General features: G+C 42.8%; 1 protein-coding gene across 5 annotated transcripts in view; it reads right to left on the bottom strand.

The window, feature by feature from the left end:
• LOC115123117 (nucleus accumbens-associated protein 2-like) overlaps nucleotides 1-19,705 on the bottom strand; it is a 46,604-nt gene that overhangs the window by 9,895 nt on the left and 17,004 nt on the right. Inside the window, exons 1-5 of one of the 5 annotated variants that reach the window (XM_029652465.2) lie at nucleotides 10,624-11,100; nucleotides 6,859-7,792; nucleotides 3,427-3,603; nucleotides 1,400-1,505; nucleotides 968-1,065 (exon numbers count right to left, since the gene is read on the bottom strand). In XM_029652465.2, the coding sequence (XP_029508325.1) occupies nucleotides 968-1,065; nucleotides 1,400-1,505; nucleotides 3,427-3,603; nucleotides 6,859-7,717 (1,240 nt within the window). In that variant the 5' untranslated portion in view covers nucleotides 7,718-7,792; nucleotides 10,624-11,100. Of the gene's footprint in view, nucleotides 1-967; nucleotides 1,066-1,399; nucleotides 1,506-3,426; nucleotides 3,604-6,858; nucleotides 7,793-8,978; nucleotides 10,475-10,623; nucleotides 11,101-19,705 lie in introns of those variants that run through there. The other 4 variants (XM_029652439.2, XM_029652454.2, XM_029652447.2 and 1 more) reach the window with 4 other exon arrangements.

Genomic DNA, 19,705 nt, shown 5'->3' with positions numbered 1-19,705 from the left:
ACCCCACACCATCACATCTCCTCCTCCATGCTTCATGATGGGAACCACACATGCGGAGATCATCCATTCACTTACTCTGCATCTCACAAAGACACGGCGGTTGGAACTAAAAATTTCACATTTGGACTTATCAGACCGAAAGACAGATTGCCACCTTTCTAATGTCCATTGCTCGTGTTTCTTGGCCCAAGCAAGTCTCATCTTCTATTAGTGTCCTTTAGTAGTGGTTTCTTTGCAGCAATTCGACCATGAAGGCTTGATTCACGCAGTCTCCTCTGAACAGTTGATGTTGAGATGTGTCTCAAGTCAATTCATAAGGTGCAGTTAACTCTAATGAACTTATCCTCTGCAGCAGAGGTAACTCTAGGTCTTCCTTTCCTGTGTAGGTCCTCATGAAAGCCAGTTTCATCATAGTGCTTGATGGTTTTTGCGACTGCACTTGAACTTTTAACAAGGCACACTTGTTAATTGAATTGCATTCCAGGTGACTACCTCATGAAACTGGTTGAGAGAATGCCAAGAGTGTGCAAAGATGTCATCAAGGCAAAGGATGGCTACTTTGAAGAATCTAAATTATAGCATATATTTTGATTTGTTTAACCCTTTTTTGATGACTACATGATTCCATGTGTTATTTCATAGTTTTGATGTCTTCACTATTATTCTAGAATTAGATTTTTTTTTTTAAACCTTCAATGAGCAGTTGTGCCCAATTTTTTGACTGGAACTGTATATGCATAGTTGATCGTTGTTTTAAAAAATAATAAAACAAATATTACACTTAAACAAGTGGTGTTAAAATGTACTTGAACTTCCATGAATTCACACCTCTTCAGTCATAATCTCACAAATCATCTACAATAGTTTGACTCTTAAACAATAATTCAACAGAGGCTGCCATCCCCATGAACCATTATCCTCCTTATTTCACAATGTAAGATCAACATTTGACCAGCGCCAGACTCACGTTTGACAGCATTGAGCACACGGCTGTCCAGAGGTTTCCTACTGGGGTCACTGGTAGAGGAACGGATGCCAGTTCCACAGCTGTTAGCCAGGGTGTTCCTGCAGGCACACAGAGCCAACACCAGAGGGCAGCGGTAACACCAAACCCATAGGATTACATGTCTCAACACGACTGACTGTGCTGCACTCCAAAACCATAGATTTATGCTGACTTGAGAATGTACATTCATACATATATATTACACTTAGAAAGTAAGGAATGTAAATGTAAGTTGGATATGTGGAAGGATTTTGAGTATGAATATGACCCCACATGAAACAGATCATTATAAATCTATACTGACAAGGTTAACATCTTCTGAATCTGAGTCACACCTAAAACATGTAAATAATGTCATTATTAACCAATACCTTTAGACTAGCTTTGACTTACCTGTCGAAGAACGTGGCGAGCAGGCGACGCAGTAGGACTTTGTGTTTGATGCCAGCACACAGGTGACAGTTCATCAGCTGGCCCCGTGTCATAAACACAGATGTACCTTGGGTGGTATGATAGAGAGCTCCCTGAGTGAAATAGGTTTCCCTATCACTAATCCATTACCCTGTGTTTCTGTCACTACTCCATTACCCTGTGTTTCTATCACTAATCCATTACCCTGTGTCTATCACTACTCCATTACACTGTGTTTCTATCGCTACTCCATTACCCTGTGTTTCTGTCACTACTCCATTGCCATGTGTTTCTGTCACTACTCCATTACCCTGTGTTTCTATCACTACTCCATTACACTGTGTTTCTATCGCTACTCCATTACCCTGTGTTTCTGTCACTACTCCATTACCCTATGTTTCTATCACTAATCCATTACCCTGTGTCTATCACTACTCCATTACACTGTGTTTCTATCGCTACTCCATTACCCTGTGTTTCTGTCACTACTCCATTGCCCTGTGTTTCTGTCACTACTCCATTACCCTGTGTTTCTATCACTACTCCATTACACTGTGTTTCTATCGCTACTCCATTACCCTGTGTTTCTGTCACTACTCCATTACCCTGTGTTTCTATCATTAATCCATTACCCTGTTTCTATCACTACTCCATTACACTGTGTTTCTGTCACTACTCCATTACCCTGTGTTTCTTTCGATACTCCATTACCCTGTGTTTCTATCACTAATCCATTACCCTGTGTTTCTATCACTACTCCATTACCCTGTGTTTCTGTCACTACTCCATTACCCTGTGTTTCTATCACTAATCCATTACCCTGTGTCTATCACTACTCCATTACACTGTGTTTCTATCGCTACTCCATTACCCTGTGTTTCTGTCACTACTCCATTGCCCTGTGTTTCTGTCACTACTCCATTACCCTGTGTTTCTATCACTACTCCATTACACTGTGTTTCTATCGCTACTCCATCACCCTGTGTTTCTGTCACTACTCCATTACCCTGTGTTTCTATCATTAATCCATTACCCTGTTTCTATCACTACTCCATTACACTGTGTTTCTATCACTACTCCATTATCATGTGTTTCTGTCACTACTCCATTACCCTGTGTTTCTTTCACTACTCCATTACCCTGTGTTTCTATCACTAATCCATTACCCTGTTTCTATCACTACTCCATTACACTGTGTTTCTATCGTTACTCCATTACCCCGTGTTTCTATCACTACTCCATTACCCTGTGTTTCATTCACTACTCCATTACCCTGTGTTTCTTTCACTACTCCATTACCCTGTTTCTATCGCTACTCCATTACCCTGTGTTTCTATCACTAATCCATTACCCTGTGTCTATCACTACTCCATTACACTGTGTTTCTTTCACTACTCCATTACCATGTGTTTCTATAACTAATCCATTACCCTGTTTCTATCATTACTCCATTACCCTGTGTTTCTTTCACTACTCCATTACCCTGTGTTTCTATAACTAATCCATTACCCTGTTTCTATCATTACTCCATTACCCTGTGTTTCTTTCACTACTCCATTACCCTGTGTTTCTATCACTAATCCATTACCGTTTCTATCACTACTCCATTACACTGTGTTTCTATCGCTACTTCATTACCCTGTGTTTCTATCACTACTCCATTGCCTTGTGTTTCTATCACTACTTTACAACCCAACTCTGCCAGCCTCTCATTTCTTTCATGAAACATTAATGCTGTAAAAGTACTCTATCACCCTGACAGTGCTATTTCACTCCATCACTTATTTTGTATCCCTTTATTCCCATCACTTATGTGACAACTCTTATGAATACAATTTCCAAAGTATTTATAACAAATGGCAAATCAACATGAACTTGAACATTTCATACAGCATTTGATCTAATCTCAACCTGACTAGGTATCCCCCTTTCCATTCCTTTTACCTCAACCCTTTTACCAAAGACCAACAGAGACCTTCCACTATTCATCAATCTCCCCTGCAGCATACCTCCCACCAGCTCCAGTTTCTCCCCCGGGTCTCCTTCGGTGTAGAGCTTGGGGTGGCAGCGGTATCCGATCTGGCTGATGAGGCTGGCGGGCAGGGCCACCAGGTCCCTACGGACCAGCACACAGGAGCGGTTCTCCAGGGACAGGGGCATGGCTGCCATCTCTGGCTTGTCCTGGACTGGAGAGGGACAGGTGAGGAGAGGGGGAGGGTTAACTCTAGTGTAGGAATTCATAGGGAAGAGTTATGGATAGAACTATAAACCTTTTCTATAGAGAGGGAGGCGTTCACCCTACGTGAAATACAGAGAGACAGAATGACAAAGAGAATGAGAGTCACACACATACACACACTACTATCTAGTCGTGAGGGTGTTTAATAATAAAGTTCCAGATAAGCAATGTGCTGTATCATCACCTTGAGGGACACAGGAGAGAGAGTTACTGGTTTCAAACTTTGGATTCCCTCCCAAAAACAGCAAAATGTCACCACCTGTCCGAATTGTACTTCTGGTCTCCACAAGGATAGTAAAAACACACATGCTCATGCACGCACGACATGCACACACACACACACACACACACCACTCTCAAATATCCCACAATGTCACCCTGGGGTGCTCTGACTGATTGCAGATAGAATGCTGAAACTCTAGACTTTGACAAACCTGTCCAATAACAATGCCTTGAGCAGCAAAAAACATGAAGCACTGCAGTAGGGAGAGTGAAGTGTGTGTGTGCATTAGAGTTGTGATAAAGGAGCTGTTGTTGGTCACGATGTACAGTAAAATGTATAACTTCATACAGCGTTCCGAAATGCCTATATAAAGTCCCATAAGCAGTGGCGAACTGTCATTCAGTGCCTGTTTTGAGCCCCACAGCAACAACATTTTCCCATTAATACGTGTCACATATCAGTTTGCAATCAATGTAAAAGAAAAGTCAAATACATTTCATTGAGTTAATAAACCCTCCATACAAACATGGTCTTTTTTTATGCTTTCTTGAGTAAGGCAGCTCCAAAATGCAGGGGTTTCAGCCTAGCTCAGTGCTTTCTGTGGTGGTGAGGCAGCCAGCGGAAAATACGGAGCGTAGGGGTTGGTAATGTTCTCTAGTTGCGCCGTGATTGGCTCAGTGTTCTGTCACTCATGGTGACACTGCTTCACTGCCAAATCTAAGGGTAGAGCTCGAAAATTCAAGTCCCTTGGGTGCTGCCATAGAGTTACATTAGAAGTGCCCATCCAAGGCTCAAGATCATTGGCCACAGATAAAATCAAGTTATATCTACAGTAGCTTTGTTGGGACTGATCATGTCAACATCATACTTTCAAATTCTTAGCTAGCAGTCATCATCATGAATCAAGTCAAATCTACTGGTAAATCCTTTTTAATCCTTGTCATATGAAGATAAATAATGGAAAGAAATTCTAGATAAAACAATGCTCTTCGGCCTTTGGACATAAACATTACACAACCAGTTCTAAATCGCAAATTCAACTATGAGTGGTTTGGAAGGAATCAGTGGCTAACTGTAAGCATTGCAAAGCAATCACTGGTCTGCAATTCAGTGGAGTGGGTGTGTGGTACCAATTCTGGGTTTAAGGGTCTCTTTTCCAAGCTTAAAATGATAAACATTCAACATTAGCCATACTGTCAATCCAGCACGATTTCTGCCTCTCTCAAAAGAACTGTTTACTCGGAACTGGGAAATCAGACCTAAGTGAGTTCAAGACAACTGGGAACTCGGGAAAAAACAAGCTCCGACTGGGAAAATAAGTTTGGAATGGTCATCCAACTCGGAATTGTAAGTCGGGAACTCAGGCCTCTTTCTAGAGCTACGACCTGAAGATCACTGACGTCATCATGATTGATTATACCCCCCCCCCCCCCCCCCCCCAGAGTTCCCAGTTGTCCTGAAAGCACCATAAATCCAGAGAATGACAGACTTTGATGACAAAGTTTGATGACAAAATTAGTCCAACGAAGGACCGCCGCACCACCTTCCTGTTCCAAGTAAGCACAGCACAATAAGGTAAGTCCAGAAATGTCTTGTATGCTGCTGCATAAGTGATGTAATATGCCAGGGAGATATGTACACTGTAGATAAGAAAGTAATACCAAGTGTATGTAGTGTAGTAAGCTGTCAGTAGTCCATGTGCCTCACCCTAATAATTTGGTCTATTTTCCCCTCTTAATTTCGCCTACTGTTCTGATTTGGTGGTGCACATGTAGCCTGTAACCTGTTTTAGAGAAATATAATCATTGAATTTTGTAAGAGCTTTCATTGTCTGCTTATATGCCCCCTATATTTATTCTATTCTGACTTGATGTAAAGGGAGAACACTGTAAGACCGGCCCATGTTCTGAATTCTGTCGCTGTACATTCAAAAGTGCAGAACAAATACTGTAGTTACATTGACTATGTTCGTCCTAACTCGGTCATTAATGTATTAATCAAAATTACAGATTGCATCTTATCTGCTTGTTGTCCCCTTATGACATAGTTTGTACATCTCAATTGTCAGTAGAAACCACATTTGTTTAAGCAAGTCAGCCATATCAGCTATGCTTTTTTTTAAAGGCAGTAAATGTGGTTGAACTGTTTCACCGCCAGACAAGGCTCAGCTGATAGCCAGGTGAAACAGTGGTAAGGTGTTGGGACTGCTGTTGGGACTCTGCTGTTGGGACAGCTTTATGTAGGCCCTAGCAGTTTGTGGGCACCGTTTGTCACCGTTATAGTGCAATTAATCTATTGTTTAGTGTTGTGTAGTGGTTTTGCTGGCATGCATCCCCCAACATTGCTTTGGGTTTTCCCCACCAAGATTTACATGCTAAAATCACCACTGACTATAAACATGACATGATGCAATGCTAATGTTAAGCAGGCCTAAATTATCTATATCATTTATGACATGCTATGAGATCCATTATATGAAACCCATTTTATGAAGTCACATGTGACATTATTTATGACACATCCATTCATGATTTTGTAAGAACAATGTATAGGACAGCCTACAAAACTGGCACGCTTGGATATCAAATGTGTTACCTGATACAAGAGTACTAACCTGATCCATTCTCCAGCTCAACATTTAGTAATACGTTTCTTAAATATTGCCCCCTAAAACCATTTTTCTACATGGCTGTTTTTGTCTGTATAATATGCAACATATTCTTTGATTCTTACATTTCAAAATGAAAGGAATATTGCTTCATTTGACTCATGAAGTGAGATATTGCAAGAGAACCTTTGCTTTGACATCAAAGGATATTCTCATGCTAAGAGGTTATCAGAGAATTGGGCAGCACTTTATGTGACGCAGTCCTGGAAAGTATTTTCTAGAAAACTACAATTGCTAGCATGTAGTTATAAGGTAAATACCAGGTAAAATATATACAGTAACAGCATTATCCAGCAACAGTTGATACTTACTTCCGTATGGGTTGGCTGAGCGCCCATAGATCTGACTGTAGGCCTCTTCCGTGATCCCGTCGTACGGTTCTTCTTCAAACTCCTCATCCTCGTTCTGGTAGGAGGTAGGGCTGTCTGTGGTGGGCAGGCTGGAGGCCCCAGGACTGGACCTCTCTCCCCCGGCCACTGGGTAGGGCTGCATCCCCGGGAAGATGGTGGTCCCGACCGAACCTGTGTAAAACAATGAACTTCCCCTGGAGAGCCGTCCCCCCAGCTCAGATGAAGAGGACCCTCTCTTATGATGACTCAGGCTGGGCAACCCCAGTGGGGTCGGATCGCATCCCTCCAGTTTGATCTTCCGTGTGGGCAGCACCAGGGAGGGGGACCAGCCCTGCGGCCCCAGGATGGAGGTCCCTGCCCCAGCCAGGGTGTTGTTGCTGGGACTCTGTGGCTCTGAGCCTGATTGCTGCTCCTCCATAGCAGCCGTTTGGGAGTCGCAGTGGGGCGAGTTGGCCTTGAACATCAGGTCCATGCCCCTCTCCACAATATGCTGGATCTGAAGATACCCGGCGGTGTACATCACCACCAGCTGCTCGCTGGCTGCCATGGTCAGCTTGCCCGTGTAGCAGAAGGATAATATAAGCTGGAAGCAGGCGGGAGTCACCGATGAGGGCAGCTCGAACTGGCTCTTGGATGAGCCACTGAACAGGTCTCGGAAGTAGAGGCTGCTGGCGGCTAGTACAGCCCGGTGGGCCTTAAAGGGCTGGCCTTTAACCAGGATGGAGACATCACAATACTGGCCCAGCAGGCGCTGCTCGTTGAGGGAGCCCAGCACGGTGCTGCCGAAGCTGGGGATCTCCACGTGGAGCAGCTGGGACATGGTGGTGGAGGAAGAGGAGGAGGAGGAAGAGGGGCTTTAAAGAGTCACCACAGACAAGATCAGTGAGAGGGACATCTGTAGAAGGAAAGGGATGGATTAGACAAATTGGAAAAGTTGAGAAGAAAGGAGGATACAGTTCAGTGTGTTAGAGACAGACAGCAAAAAGAGAGGTGAAAGACAAGTGAAAGACATGTGTGACAGAGAGGCTAGAGTGGGCTGGGGTGAGAGAAAGAAAGAGTGAAGTGTGAGAGAGATCAGAAAAAGAAAGGTGAGAGAAGAGTGTGTGAACAAAGAGAGAGAGAAAAGAGGGTGGGAAATAGACAGAAAGAGAAAAAGGAAGAGGAAGCTATTTAAACACATGAACATCGATTCCTTTGAATGAGGGCATTGTAAAATGCCAATTTTGGTTAAGATGGCTTGATTTCACAGAACTATAAAAAGCTGAAATTCTTAAAATAATATTTTAAAAAATCACATTTTCTGTAAAGTATGAAATAATTAAATGATGTCATCATTTTGGCAGACCTCACTGAAAACATAGAAACTGCAGAAATGTGGTATAAAAACATGAATGAATAATGTTCCGTTAATATGCAAAGTAAGAATTCAAAGTAGTTGAATTCAGTGATAAAAGGAAGTCAATATAACCAGTGTAATTATATAATTGACACATATTATTCACACTCGTAAGTGTGATCCCTTCACTTTGACTATATAAACTAAACTGTAGCCAGCAAGGAAACACACGCATTATCCCTGGAAACACATAACTTCGGAGACACAAATATATTTAACTTTGATAGCTCCCTTTACAATAACAACCAGTTACAGGTTGACAAGCTCCCCAGATGTATTTGCATATGCTCCTTCATTCCATGAACCTTATCTTTGTGTTTTGCTTCCCCACTCACTCGCCAGTTTCATTATTGAGCAATGCTGCAGAAAGGTTTCCAGGAATACAAACTGAAAAGTGTCATCCCCCTCTCCCTCCTCCACAGACACACACACATCCCTCTCTTCTCTTCTCCTCTTTCTCGCACACACATGGATGGACACACACAGACACCACACACACACACACACACACACACACACACACGCACGCACGCACACACACACACACGCGCACACGCACACATCCCTCTCTTCTCTTCTCCTCTTTCTCGCACACACATGGATGGACACACACAGACACCACACACACACACGCACGCACGCGCGCACACGCACACACATCCCATCCATCGCAGACAGCTCTGACCTGTACAACCCAATCCTCAGGAAAGGAGAGTGGACACACCATGAAGTTTTCACGCGCCAACACCAGAAAAGAAAGCAGGAGGAGAGAAAAAAGCACTCTGTTGCTCTCTCTTATTCTCAAAGCCTCACTCTCTGACTCTATCTTGCTCTCTGTCTCACTTAGAGCTCTGAGCTTTTCTCCCTCCCTCTGTTTTCATTCCCTCTCGCAAAGCTTTTCTCCGTACCTCCGTTTTCTCTCCCTGTCAAAGCTTTTCTCCCTCGCTCTTTTCTCTCTCACTCTCCTTTTACTCTCCCTCTCCCTCACCTTCTCCCTCTCCCAGGGCTGAATTCAACAAGTGCTGCTGCAGCTGGAGAGAGCGCATCAATGATGAAAGGAGTGGGAGGCTCTCTGTGTGCAATCAATGCAGCATCTATACGTATGTCACAGGGAGAGGGAGGGATGGAGCGAGAAAAAAAACAGGGTAGAGTTACAGACAAACAGAGACGGAGACTGGGTGGAGGGAGGGGGGGGGAGTTGAGACAGAGGGAACGTCGCTAAGAAAGGCAATAGCGTTGTAGCAACTTCAGCTCCTATCTGAACCTGAGCAACGGCCAAAAAATTGAAAACGTCATAAAAATAGCAAGTTAATAAAATAAGAGTTGAATGAGAAAAAAGTAAGGAGAGAAAAGGAGTTAATTATACTGTCTAAAATGTGCAGTTGAAAGTAGCCCTGTCATTCACCCTGAAATCTCCAGTTTGATGCAAGAACATATTGAGAATGTGACTCATACTTAAACAGCTCATACCACTACCACTACTGATTCTGAATGCCGGAAAATATTAAACTTGCTAGCGTTTGTGCAAGTATCACATTGGGAGTGTCTGTTAAAACGCTGTGACTGTCTCTTGGGGGATTTTAAACATGAGTGAGTGAGTTCTCCAAGTGAGATGTCACTGGGTTCACTATGTTAGCTTGTTCAGGTAGACAGCTCCCTCTGTTGTCTGGTTGCATTTTTGGACAGGCACTGAGCAGGTCTCCCGGACTGCTGTTTGTCGGTGGATTAGAGCGGGAAAAAGGACCCCAGACGTCATTGAGTGTGACAGAGAAAAGCCCAGGGAAACGTTAGACAGCAGCTTACTGTACAGAGAGTGTCTCTGCTAAGGACTGTGAAGGAAGCTGTGAACATAAAACAACCATGACACAGATTGACACACGTAAGAGAGAGAGAGACTGAGAGAGGGAGAGATGAACGGGAACAACTGAGTGAGAGGGATAGAGAGAGGGAAAGAGGGAGTGTCTAGTGTGTGGGCAACATGATGTGTGTATGTGTGTGTGTGCCAATCCTTTTTTCCCTCTTAACATTTGGCATATTAAGAAAACTTGTAGAATCACTGGTAATTTACTCACTGCTTAGCAATGTAAACAACACCAGCTAGAATACACACTGTAGGCGCAATGATGGCACAAATACATGAAATTACAGATAATCGGAAATTAGATAAAAGTATCTTGTTATTCTTGTCATGTGGTATTTCCCCTCCCTCCCTCCCTCCCTCCCTCCCTCCCTCCCTCACTCACTCACTCACTCACTCCCTCCAGCCAGACAACAACCCAGCCTGCCAAATGTAATGCAAATAGAGATATCCAAACTGGGAAACTTCTCACTTCACATCCCAACAGGGAAAGACATCACCCCCTTTCTCTTCCCATCTTCCTCTCTTCATATCACGGCACTTTCCCTCTGAGCTGCTGTCTTTCTGCCAATTAATGCACACAGGGCTGCAATGCAGTGAGTCCCACGCGCGCCACAGCACAGAGAGAAGTGAAGCATGCTGGGTATAGAGTCTACAGACATGCATGTACGTGCCAGCCTGGGCAGAGAGGGGGAGGGGGATCCAGAAATATGTTGAGTCAGGCAGACGGGAGGACACAGCACTGCGCACAGCACATCAGCTCTGAAACAGCCCACTAAATTTAGACTTTGTACATCTCTGATAACAAACATAAAGAAATGAACTCCATCAACCGGCTGTCTATTTCTGGCTAATCTTGGTTAAAACAACCGGCTGTCTATGTCTGGCTAATCTTGGTTAAATCAACCGGCTGTCCATTTCTGGCTAATCTTGGTTAAATCAACCGGCTGTCCATTGCTGGCTAATCTTGGTTAAATCAACCGGCTGTCCATTTCTGGCTAATCTTGGTTAAATCAACCTGCTGTCTATGTCTGGCTAATCTTGGTTAAATCAACCGGCTGTCTATGTCTAGCTAATCTTGGTTAAATCAACCGGCTGTCCATTGCTGGCTAATCTTGGTTAAATCAACCGGCTGTCGATTTCTGGCTAATCTTGGTTAAATCAACCGGCTGTCATTTTCTGGCTAATCTTGGTTAAATCAACCGGCTGTCTATGTCTGGCTAATCTTGGTTAAATCAACCGGCTGTCAATTTCTGGCTAATCTTGGTTAAATCAACCGGCTGTCTATGTCTGGCTAATCTTGGTTAAATCAACCGGCTGTCAATTTCTGGCTAATCTTGGTTAAATCAACCGACTGTCCATTGCTGGCTAATCTTGGTTAAATCAACCTGCTGTCGATTTCTGGCTAATCTTGGTTAAATCAACCGGCTGTCATTTTCTGGCTAATCTTGGTTAAATCAACCGGCTTTCTATGTCTGGCTAATCTTGGTTAAATCAACCGGCTGTCAATTTCTGGCTAATCTTGGTTAAATCAACCGGCTGTCTATGTCTGGTTAATCTTGGTTAAATCAACCGGCTGTCAATTTCTGGCTAATCTTGGTTAAATCAACCGGCTGTCATTTTCTGGCTAATCTTGGTTAAATCAACCGGCTTTCTATGTCTGGCTAATCTTGGTTAAATCAACCGGCTGTCAATTTCTGGCTAATCTTGGTTAAATCAACCGACTGTCTATGTCTGGCTAATCTTGGTTAAATCAACCGGCTGTCAATTTCTGGCTAATCTTGGTTAAATCAACCGACTGTCCATTGCTGGCTAATCTTGGTTAAATCAACCTGCTGTCGATTTCTGGCTAATCTTGGTTAAATCAACCGGCTGTCAATTTCTGGCTAATCTTGGTTAAATCAACCGGCTGTCTATGTCTGGCTAATCTTGGTTAAATCAACCGGCTGTCAATTTCTGGCTAATCTTGGTTAAATCAACCGACTGTCCATTGCTGGCTAATCTTGGTTAAATCAACCTGCTGTCGATTTCTGGCTAATCTTGGTTAAATCAACCGGCTGTCATTTTCTGGCTAATCTTGGTTAAATCAACCGGCTTTCTATGTCTGGCTAATCTTGGTTAAATCAACCTGCTGTCAATTTCTGGCTAATCTTGGTTAAATCAACCGGCTGTCTATGTCTGGCTAATCTTGGTTAAATCAACCGGCTGTCAATTTCTGGCTAATCTTGGTTAAATCAACCGACTGTCCATTGCTGGCTAATCTTGGTTAAATCAACCTGCTGTCGATTTCTGGCTAATCTTGGTTAAATCAACCGGCTGTCATTTTCTGGCTAATCTTGGTTAAATCAACCGGCTGTCAATTTCTGGCTAATCTTGGTTCAATCAACCGGCTGTCTGTCTGGCTAATCTTGGTTAAATCAACCGGCTATCTATTTCTGGCTAATCTTGGTTATATCAACCGGCTGGCTATGTCTGGCTAATCTTGGTTAAATCAACCGGGTATCTATTTCTGGCTAATCTTGGTTATATCAACCGGCTGTCTATGTCTGGCTAATATTGGTTAAATCAACCAGCTGTCAGTCTGGCTAATCTTGGTTAACCCAGAACTAAAATCTCATGTAATTAAGTCAGATTTATGTCTACGTGGTCTGTCCACGAGAGATTAATGTTTGGCTGTCGTGTGCTCTGTGTGTATCTGTTTGTGTCTCTGAAGTTGAGAGAGGGAGCGGGATAGAGCGAAATATATATATATATTTGAATATATATATATATATATATATATATATATATATATTTGAGAGAGAGAGAGAAACAAATAGAGTGCCCTGTGTCAGAGTGTGTGTGTGTTTGTGTGTGTTTGTGTGTGTGTGTGTTTGTGTGTTTGTGTGTCCACGCCCGCACGCTGCTGTACGTCAAAGCCTCATTGACAGCACCCTCTCTTTTTTTTTACTAGGTGTGTTTTTATAATCATGTCTTCATGTGGCACTGTGAGTTATGAGTGTGTAGGTGTAGTTTATGGAACAGGAGATTTGAATGCTGTTACTGCTCCTACCAACTGTATTGGAATGTGTTAGTCAGGGCTGCACTCTGGTTGCTGGTGCTGATTATTTGTAATAGCAGGCTGGAGTATTTGAATATGCAATGCAGGCTTATAGACCAGATGGTATAGGTCAACCCTACTCCCTACTCTCCACACACACAACACTGAAATTATACAATTTTAGAGAATATGCACAAAGGGGGACAATATAACACAAAACATGTTTTAAAGCACAGCAGCACTTTTTAATGTTTGTAATGGGAGCTATTGTTTAAACCGGTGATGATTCTATGTCCCTTTGATGAGTCCATTCAAATTCTTTGCAATATTAAACTGAGGCAATATATGCTAAAAGCTTTCCAGTGTAAAGTCTATAGCCACTGCTATAACGATGAGGCTATACAATCTCAATATGAACAATCCATCTCTATAAATATTCAGATACTGCAGTTGTTCTCATGTCTAAAGTGTAACAGACAACAGATTCTATCCACGTTGTTGAGACGGCCGACTCCCTGGCAACAGTTCTACCAATCGGGACGGACTGACGGAGCGTCTGCCACGGCTCTCGTTGATGCATTGAGAGAAGAGAGAGATTGAGGAGAAAGAGATTGAGGAGAGAGTGAGAGAAGAGAGATGTCTGACTGCTTATAGCTGCTTATAACGCAACATCAGGCTTTGCTTGACCTCGCCTGGGATAAGTTGTCTATACAAAGTCAATGTCAGATCATTTTTGTTTGTCGTTGGAATCGGCTGAATCACCGGCTTATGTAATATGGATATAGTGATTTTTTTGTTGGTGATATGATATTGTCTAGATTTTCTTTCTAATCTGAAGCAGTGCACTTAGACTAAAACTTTGGATGGAAGGTTTTGTCTAACATTGGATGGAAACAGCCAAGTTCCAAGTTTTTAAGCTGTCTCCAAGCTCTCGTTGTCATCACAATGGGAACACATACAGCACAACATACAGTGTAAACGTATAGTGCATAATACATATTTATCATACAACGCATCATCCACATATTTATTACCTAGTCTGGTGCATATGCTTATTGCAGTAACTAACTACCTTCAATTCCCTCAACCTAAACACTAACATTTCAACCACCCTCCACTTGAGTCCCTCTACACAGGTTTCTGACAGTGTACTCCTGTAGTGGTACCTGTCTCTATCCCTCAGTAGCAGAGATGAGGGGGTAGACTCAGAAGAGGGACTGCCAGTGAGTTCTAGGCAGGCAGACTGGTGTTAAACTAATGGACTCCAAGTGGGCGTAGGAGGTAAACAAACAAACAGTCACCGCAGCTGCATCAGCCCCACTGACAATGACAGCAGGACATCAGGGCTTTTAGAAATACAGCATGAGAAAGGAGAGAGAGAGAGAGAGAGAGAGAGAGAGAGAGAGAGAGAGAGAGAGAGAGAGCGAGCGAGGCACAGTGAGGAATGTGAAAGATAGAGATATAAACTGTAGTAGGCTATACGCATATTGAAATTGAAAAGTGAGCGAGAGAGTGAGAAAAATGTATTATACAATAAACACATACAAATTCCAATTGGCTACACTTAAACTATTTAACACCATCCTCAGCTCTGGCATCTTCCCCAATATTTGGAGCCAAGGACTGATCACCCCAATCCAGAAAAATGGAGACACATTTGATCCCAATAACTACTGTGGGATCTGCTTCAACAGCAACCTCAAGTAAATCCTCTGCATTATCATTAACAGCAGACTCCTATATTTCCTCAGTGACAACAACATCCTGAGCAAATGACAAATGGGATTTTTACCAAATTACCATATGACAAACCACGTATTCACCCCGTACACCATACCTGACAAACAAACAAACCAAACCAACAACTATTCTCATGCTTTGTTGATTTCAAAAAAGCTTTTGACTCAATTTGGCATGAGGGTCTGCTATATTAATTGATGGAGTTGGGGGCAAAACATACGACATTATAAAATCCATGTACACAAACAACAAGGGTTTCTGTTCAAATGTTTAAAAAAACACACACATATTTCATTCCTCAGGGGTGAGACAGGGATGCAGCTTGAGCCCCACCCTTTTCAACATATACATCAATGAATTGGCGAGGGCACTAGAACAGTCTGGTGCATCTGTCCACAACCAAGGATGGTATACAGCAGCACCTAGCTTTTCTGCACAGATTCTGTTAGACCTGGGCCCTAACAGTGAATCTCATTAAGACAAAAACAACTGTGTTCCAAAAAAAGGTATATTTGCCAGGACCACAAATACAAATTCCATCTAGATACCGTTGCCCTAGAGCACACAAAAAAACGATACCTACCTCTGCCTAAACATCAGCACCACAGGTAACTTTCACAAAGCTGTGAACTGAGTGACAAGGTCAGAAGGGCCTTCTACGCCATCAAAAGAAACATACATTTAAACATCTCATTTAGGATCTGGCTAAAAAATACTTGAATCAGTTATAGAACCCATTGCCCTCTACGGTTCTGAGGTCTGGGGTCCACTCACCAACTAAGCATTCACAAAATGGAACAAACATCAAATTGAGACTCTGCATGCAGAATTCTGCAAAAACACCCTCCATGTACAACGTAAAACACCAAATAATGCATGCAGAGCAGAATTAGGACGATACCCACAAATAATCAAAATGCAGAAAATAACTGTTACATGCTACAACCTCCCAAAAGGAAGTGATTCCCAAACCTTCAATAAAAAAGCCATCACCTACAGAGAGATTAACCCACAGAAAAGTTGGCACAGCAATCTGGTACTGGAGCTCTGTTCACAAACACAAACAGGACAGCAACACAATTAGACCCAACCAAATCATGAGAAAACAGAAAAATTATTACTTGACACATAGGAAAGAAATAACCAAAAAACAAAGCAAACTGGAATCCTATTTGGCCCTTAACAGAGACTAACCAGTGGCAGAATATCTGACCACTCTTGACTGACCTAAATTTAAGGAAAGCTTTGACTATGTGCAGACTCAGTGAGCATAACCTTGCTATTGAATGAGGCTGCCGTAGGCAGACCTGGCTCTCGAGAGAAGACCCACAAAATGAGGTGGAAACTGAGCTGCACCTCCTAACCTCCTGCCAAATGTATGAGCATATTAGAGACACACAGACCCACATAACTCCCATATCTATTAGGTGAAATACAACAGTGTGCCATCACAGCAGCAAGATGTGTGACCTGTTGCCACAAGGGCAACCAGTGAAGCACAAACACCATTGTAAATACAAACTATATTTATCTGTCTATTTATTTTCCTTTTTGTACTTCAACTATTTGCAAATTTTTACAACACTGGACATAGCCAGTAATATAACATTTGAAATGTCTCTATTCTTTTGAATATTTTACTGTTGTGTATAATGTTTACAGTTCATTTCTGATTAATCTATTTATTTCACTTTTGTTAATTATCTATTCCACTTGCTTTGGCAATGTAAACATGTTCCCATGCCAATAAATTCCTTTGAATAAAGCCCTTTTAGCGAGAGAGACCGAGAGAGAGAAAGAAAAGGCATTAGTGTGGGCTATGCCACTGCTTATAACTAACTATAAGTTAAGTATAACTACAAGAAATCTGAGACGTGTCAAATAAATGATATCCCGCTATGCATTTTGTTTGCTAACTTGCTAGCTAAGTGGCTAGATGTCAAGATCAAGCTTCTTGGTTACAGCACAGACATTATATCCCCTTCCGGTAATACTGTATACCTCGGTATGAAATGGTATGACGGTATGAAAATCTGGATACCTCCCAACCCTAGTGTGTGTGCATGTGTGTGTTTTGTGTGTGTGTGTAGAGTCACTGTGATGTAAGTGTGCACTTAATACTTGTGTGTGTGTTAGAGAAAGATGCAAGTCAGCATTTCACGATATCGTTTAGACCAGGGGTGTCAAACTCATTTCGCATCGTGGGCCACATACGGCCTAGGGAGATGTCAAGTGGGCCGGACCATTAAAATTATACCATACTCTGCTACACTGCTCCACGAAATTGAAAATTTATGGAGTTGTATGAACAGTAGAATTCCATCACACAACTTTTGTTTTGAAGCTGCTGACTAACATTAAAGTGCACATTTTTTAAATCACCACAGTAAGGATTCATCTTCACAGAGCTGTATTCTTTCAATGCAAACAGTATCTAAGGCAGCATTTTAAAGGTGTTAGTCTAGTCTGGACTTGTATTTGTTCCTGAAACTTGGCATCTTTTGGCCTGTACAAGTGCATCAACACCAGGTGTCATGTCCTGACTAGCTGTCACTTTCAGAATGTCATTTAAGTGCTTGTTTGTGAGCCTTGAACGCATTTTTGTTTTATTGATATTCATCACTGAGAAAATTTGTTCACAAAGGTAGGTTGTCCCAAACATGCACAAAATTTTAGCAGCCAGGGCTGTTAATTTGGGGTACCCTGGTAGTAGATACTGATAAAATCTGTCCAGACCTACAGAGGCAAATTTGCCCTTCAAATCTGCATCACACTGCAAATCAATTATCTCTAGCTGAATTTCGACCGGCAGATCAGAAGCTTTAACTGTGAAAGGTGAGCGAAAAACTGAAAATTCTGTCTCAAGTTCACCAAATACCTGAAAACGTTTCTCAAACTCCCGCAGTAGTCCTGCAATTTTGTCTTTGTACCGTTTCATGTCCGCATCAGGTCTGGTCACACACACATCTCTCAGACAGGGGAAATGAGCAGGGTTGCCATTTGCCAGTTGCATCTCCCACAAAGTCAGCTTCAACTTAAATGCATGTATGTTGTCAGAAAACTGTGTGACAACTTTTTGCGGCCTTGCAACATTTTGTTCAGATTGTTCAAGTGTTCAGTAATATCAACCAAGAATGCAAGGTCCCGTAGCCATTCCTGAGATTGTAATTCCAACACCGGTTTTCCTTTTTCTCCATGAACTGTCCGATTTCCTCTCGTAGATCAAAGAAATGCCTCAGCACAGCGCCTCGGCTTAACCATCTCACTTCAGTGTGGTATGGCAGGCTGTGGGTAATGATGCTGTCGCTGAGAAGTTTGTCAAACTGACGATGGTTCAGACCTCTGGACCGGATGAAATTTACAGTGCGAACAACCACCTCCATGACGTGGTCCATTTTCAGCGACTTGCAACACAATGCCTCCTGGTGCAAAATACAGTGAAATGTCCAGAAACGATCTCCTCCATTAAGGGCTTGTACTTTGTCTTTGAACTTTGTCGCGACACCTGCTTTCTTTCCGACCATGGATGGCGCGCCGTCTGTAGCCAGGCTGACAGCGCGGGACCAGTCCACTCCAACTCTGTCCAATGCAGCAACGACAGAGCCGAAAATGTCCTCGGCTGTTGTGGTGTCCATCATTGGCACCAACTCAAGAAACTCTTCAGTAACAGTCAATGTCTCATCAACTCCTCGAATAAATATGGCCAGTTGGGCCACGTCTGTGATGTCAGTGCTCTCGTCAATTGCCACGGAAAATGCAATAAATGACTTGACTCTCTGTTTCAATTGACTGTCTAAATCTGCCGATAGTTCCGAAATCCTCTCTGCTATAGTATTCCTCGTCAGGCTAATATTGGCAAAAGCTTGTCGCTTCTCGGGACATACAAGTTCAGCCGCCTTCATCATGCATCGTTTAACAAAGTCACCGTCGGAATACGGCTTCGATGCTAATGCTATTTCGCTAGCAATTAGGTAGCTGGCTTTTACCGCTGCTTCACTGACTTCTCGGCTCTGGATGAAAGTTGACTGCTGTTTCCTCAGACCCGCCAGCAATTCGTTAATCTTATCTCTTCTCAGTTGTCCTTGCAAGCCGTCATATTTTTCGCTGTGATGAGTCTCGTAGTGGCGTCGAATATTATATTCCTTCAATACCGAAACTTGTTGCAAACACACCAAGCACGAAGGTTTTCCGTGCATCTCTGTAAATAAATAGGACGTGGTCCATTTTTCTTTGAAAATTCTACACTCCTTATCTACTTTTCTCCGTTTGGATAACGACATTTTGGCGATGAGGGTGTAGCGGAGAGGTAGAGACCAAGGTATTAACAACGTCGTAACAAGCAGCAGATGGCGCATTGATACCGTCTGCTGTTTTCAGTCTGTCTCAGTGATGCGGCTTGTCTTCTACTCTGATGGAAAGAGTGCGCCCCTTAGCGGATAATCCATGAATTGCAGCGAATTAAAAATATTAATTCCATGTCTTTTATGCATTTTTTCCACTTTCAAATTATCCTGCGGGCCTGATCGAACCTCCTTGGGGGCCGGTTCCGGCCCGCGGGTCGTATGTTTGACACCCCTGGTTTAGACCCTGTATTCTGTATATGTGACCAATAAACTACCATCTAGAAGGCAGAGACAGTAGAGATGCATCAAAGCTGGGACCGAGAGACTGAAAAACAGCTTCTATCTCCAGGCCATCAGACTGTTAAATAATCACTACTAGCTGTCCTCCTGTACCCTGCCCTGAACTTAGTCACTGTTACTAGCTGGCTACC

Source organism: Oncorhynchus nerka, linkage group LG4, assembly GCF_034236695.1.
Source record: "Oncorhynchus nerka isolate Pitt River linkage group LG4, Oner_Uvic_2.0, whole genome shotgun sequence".
Lineage (NCBI taxonomy): Eukaryota > Metazoa > Chordata > Actinopteri > Salmoniformes > Salmonidae > Oncorhynchus > Oncorhynchus nerka.
The sequence above is the reverse complement of the archived record's forward strand: the minus strand, read 5'-3'. Positions and strand labels throughout refer to the sequence as shown.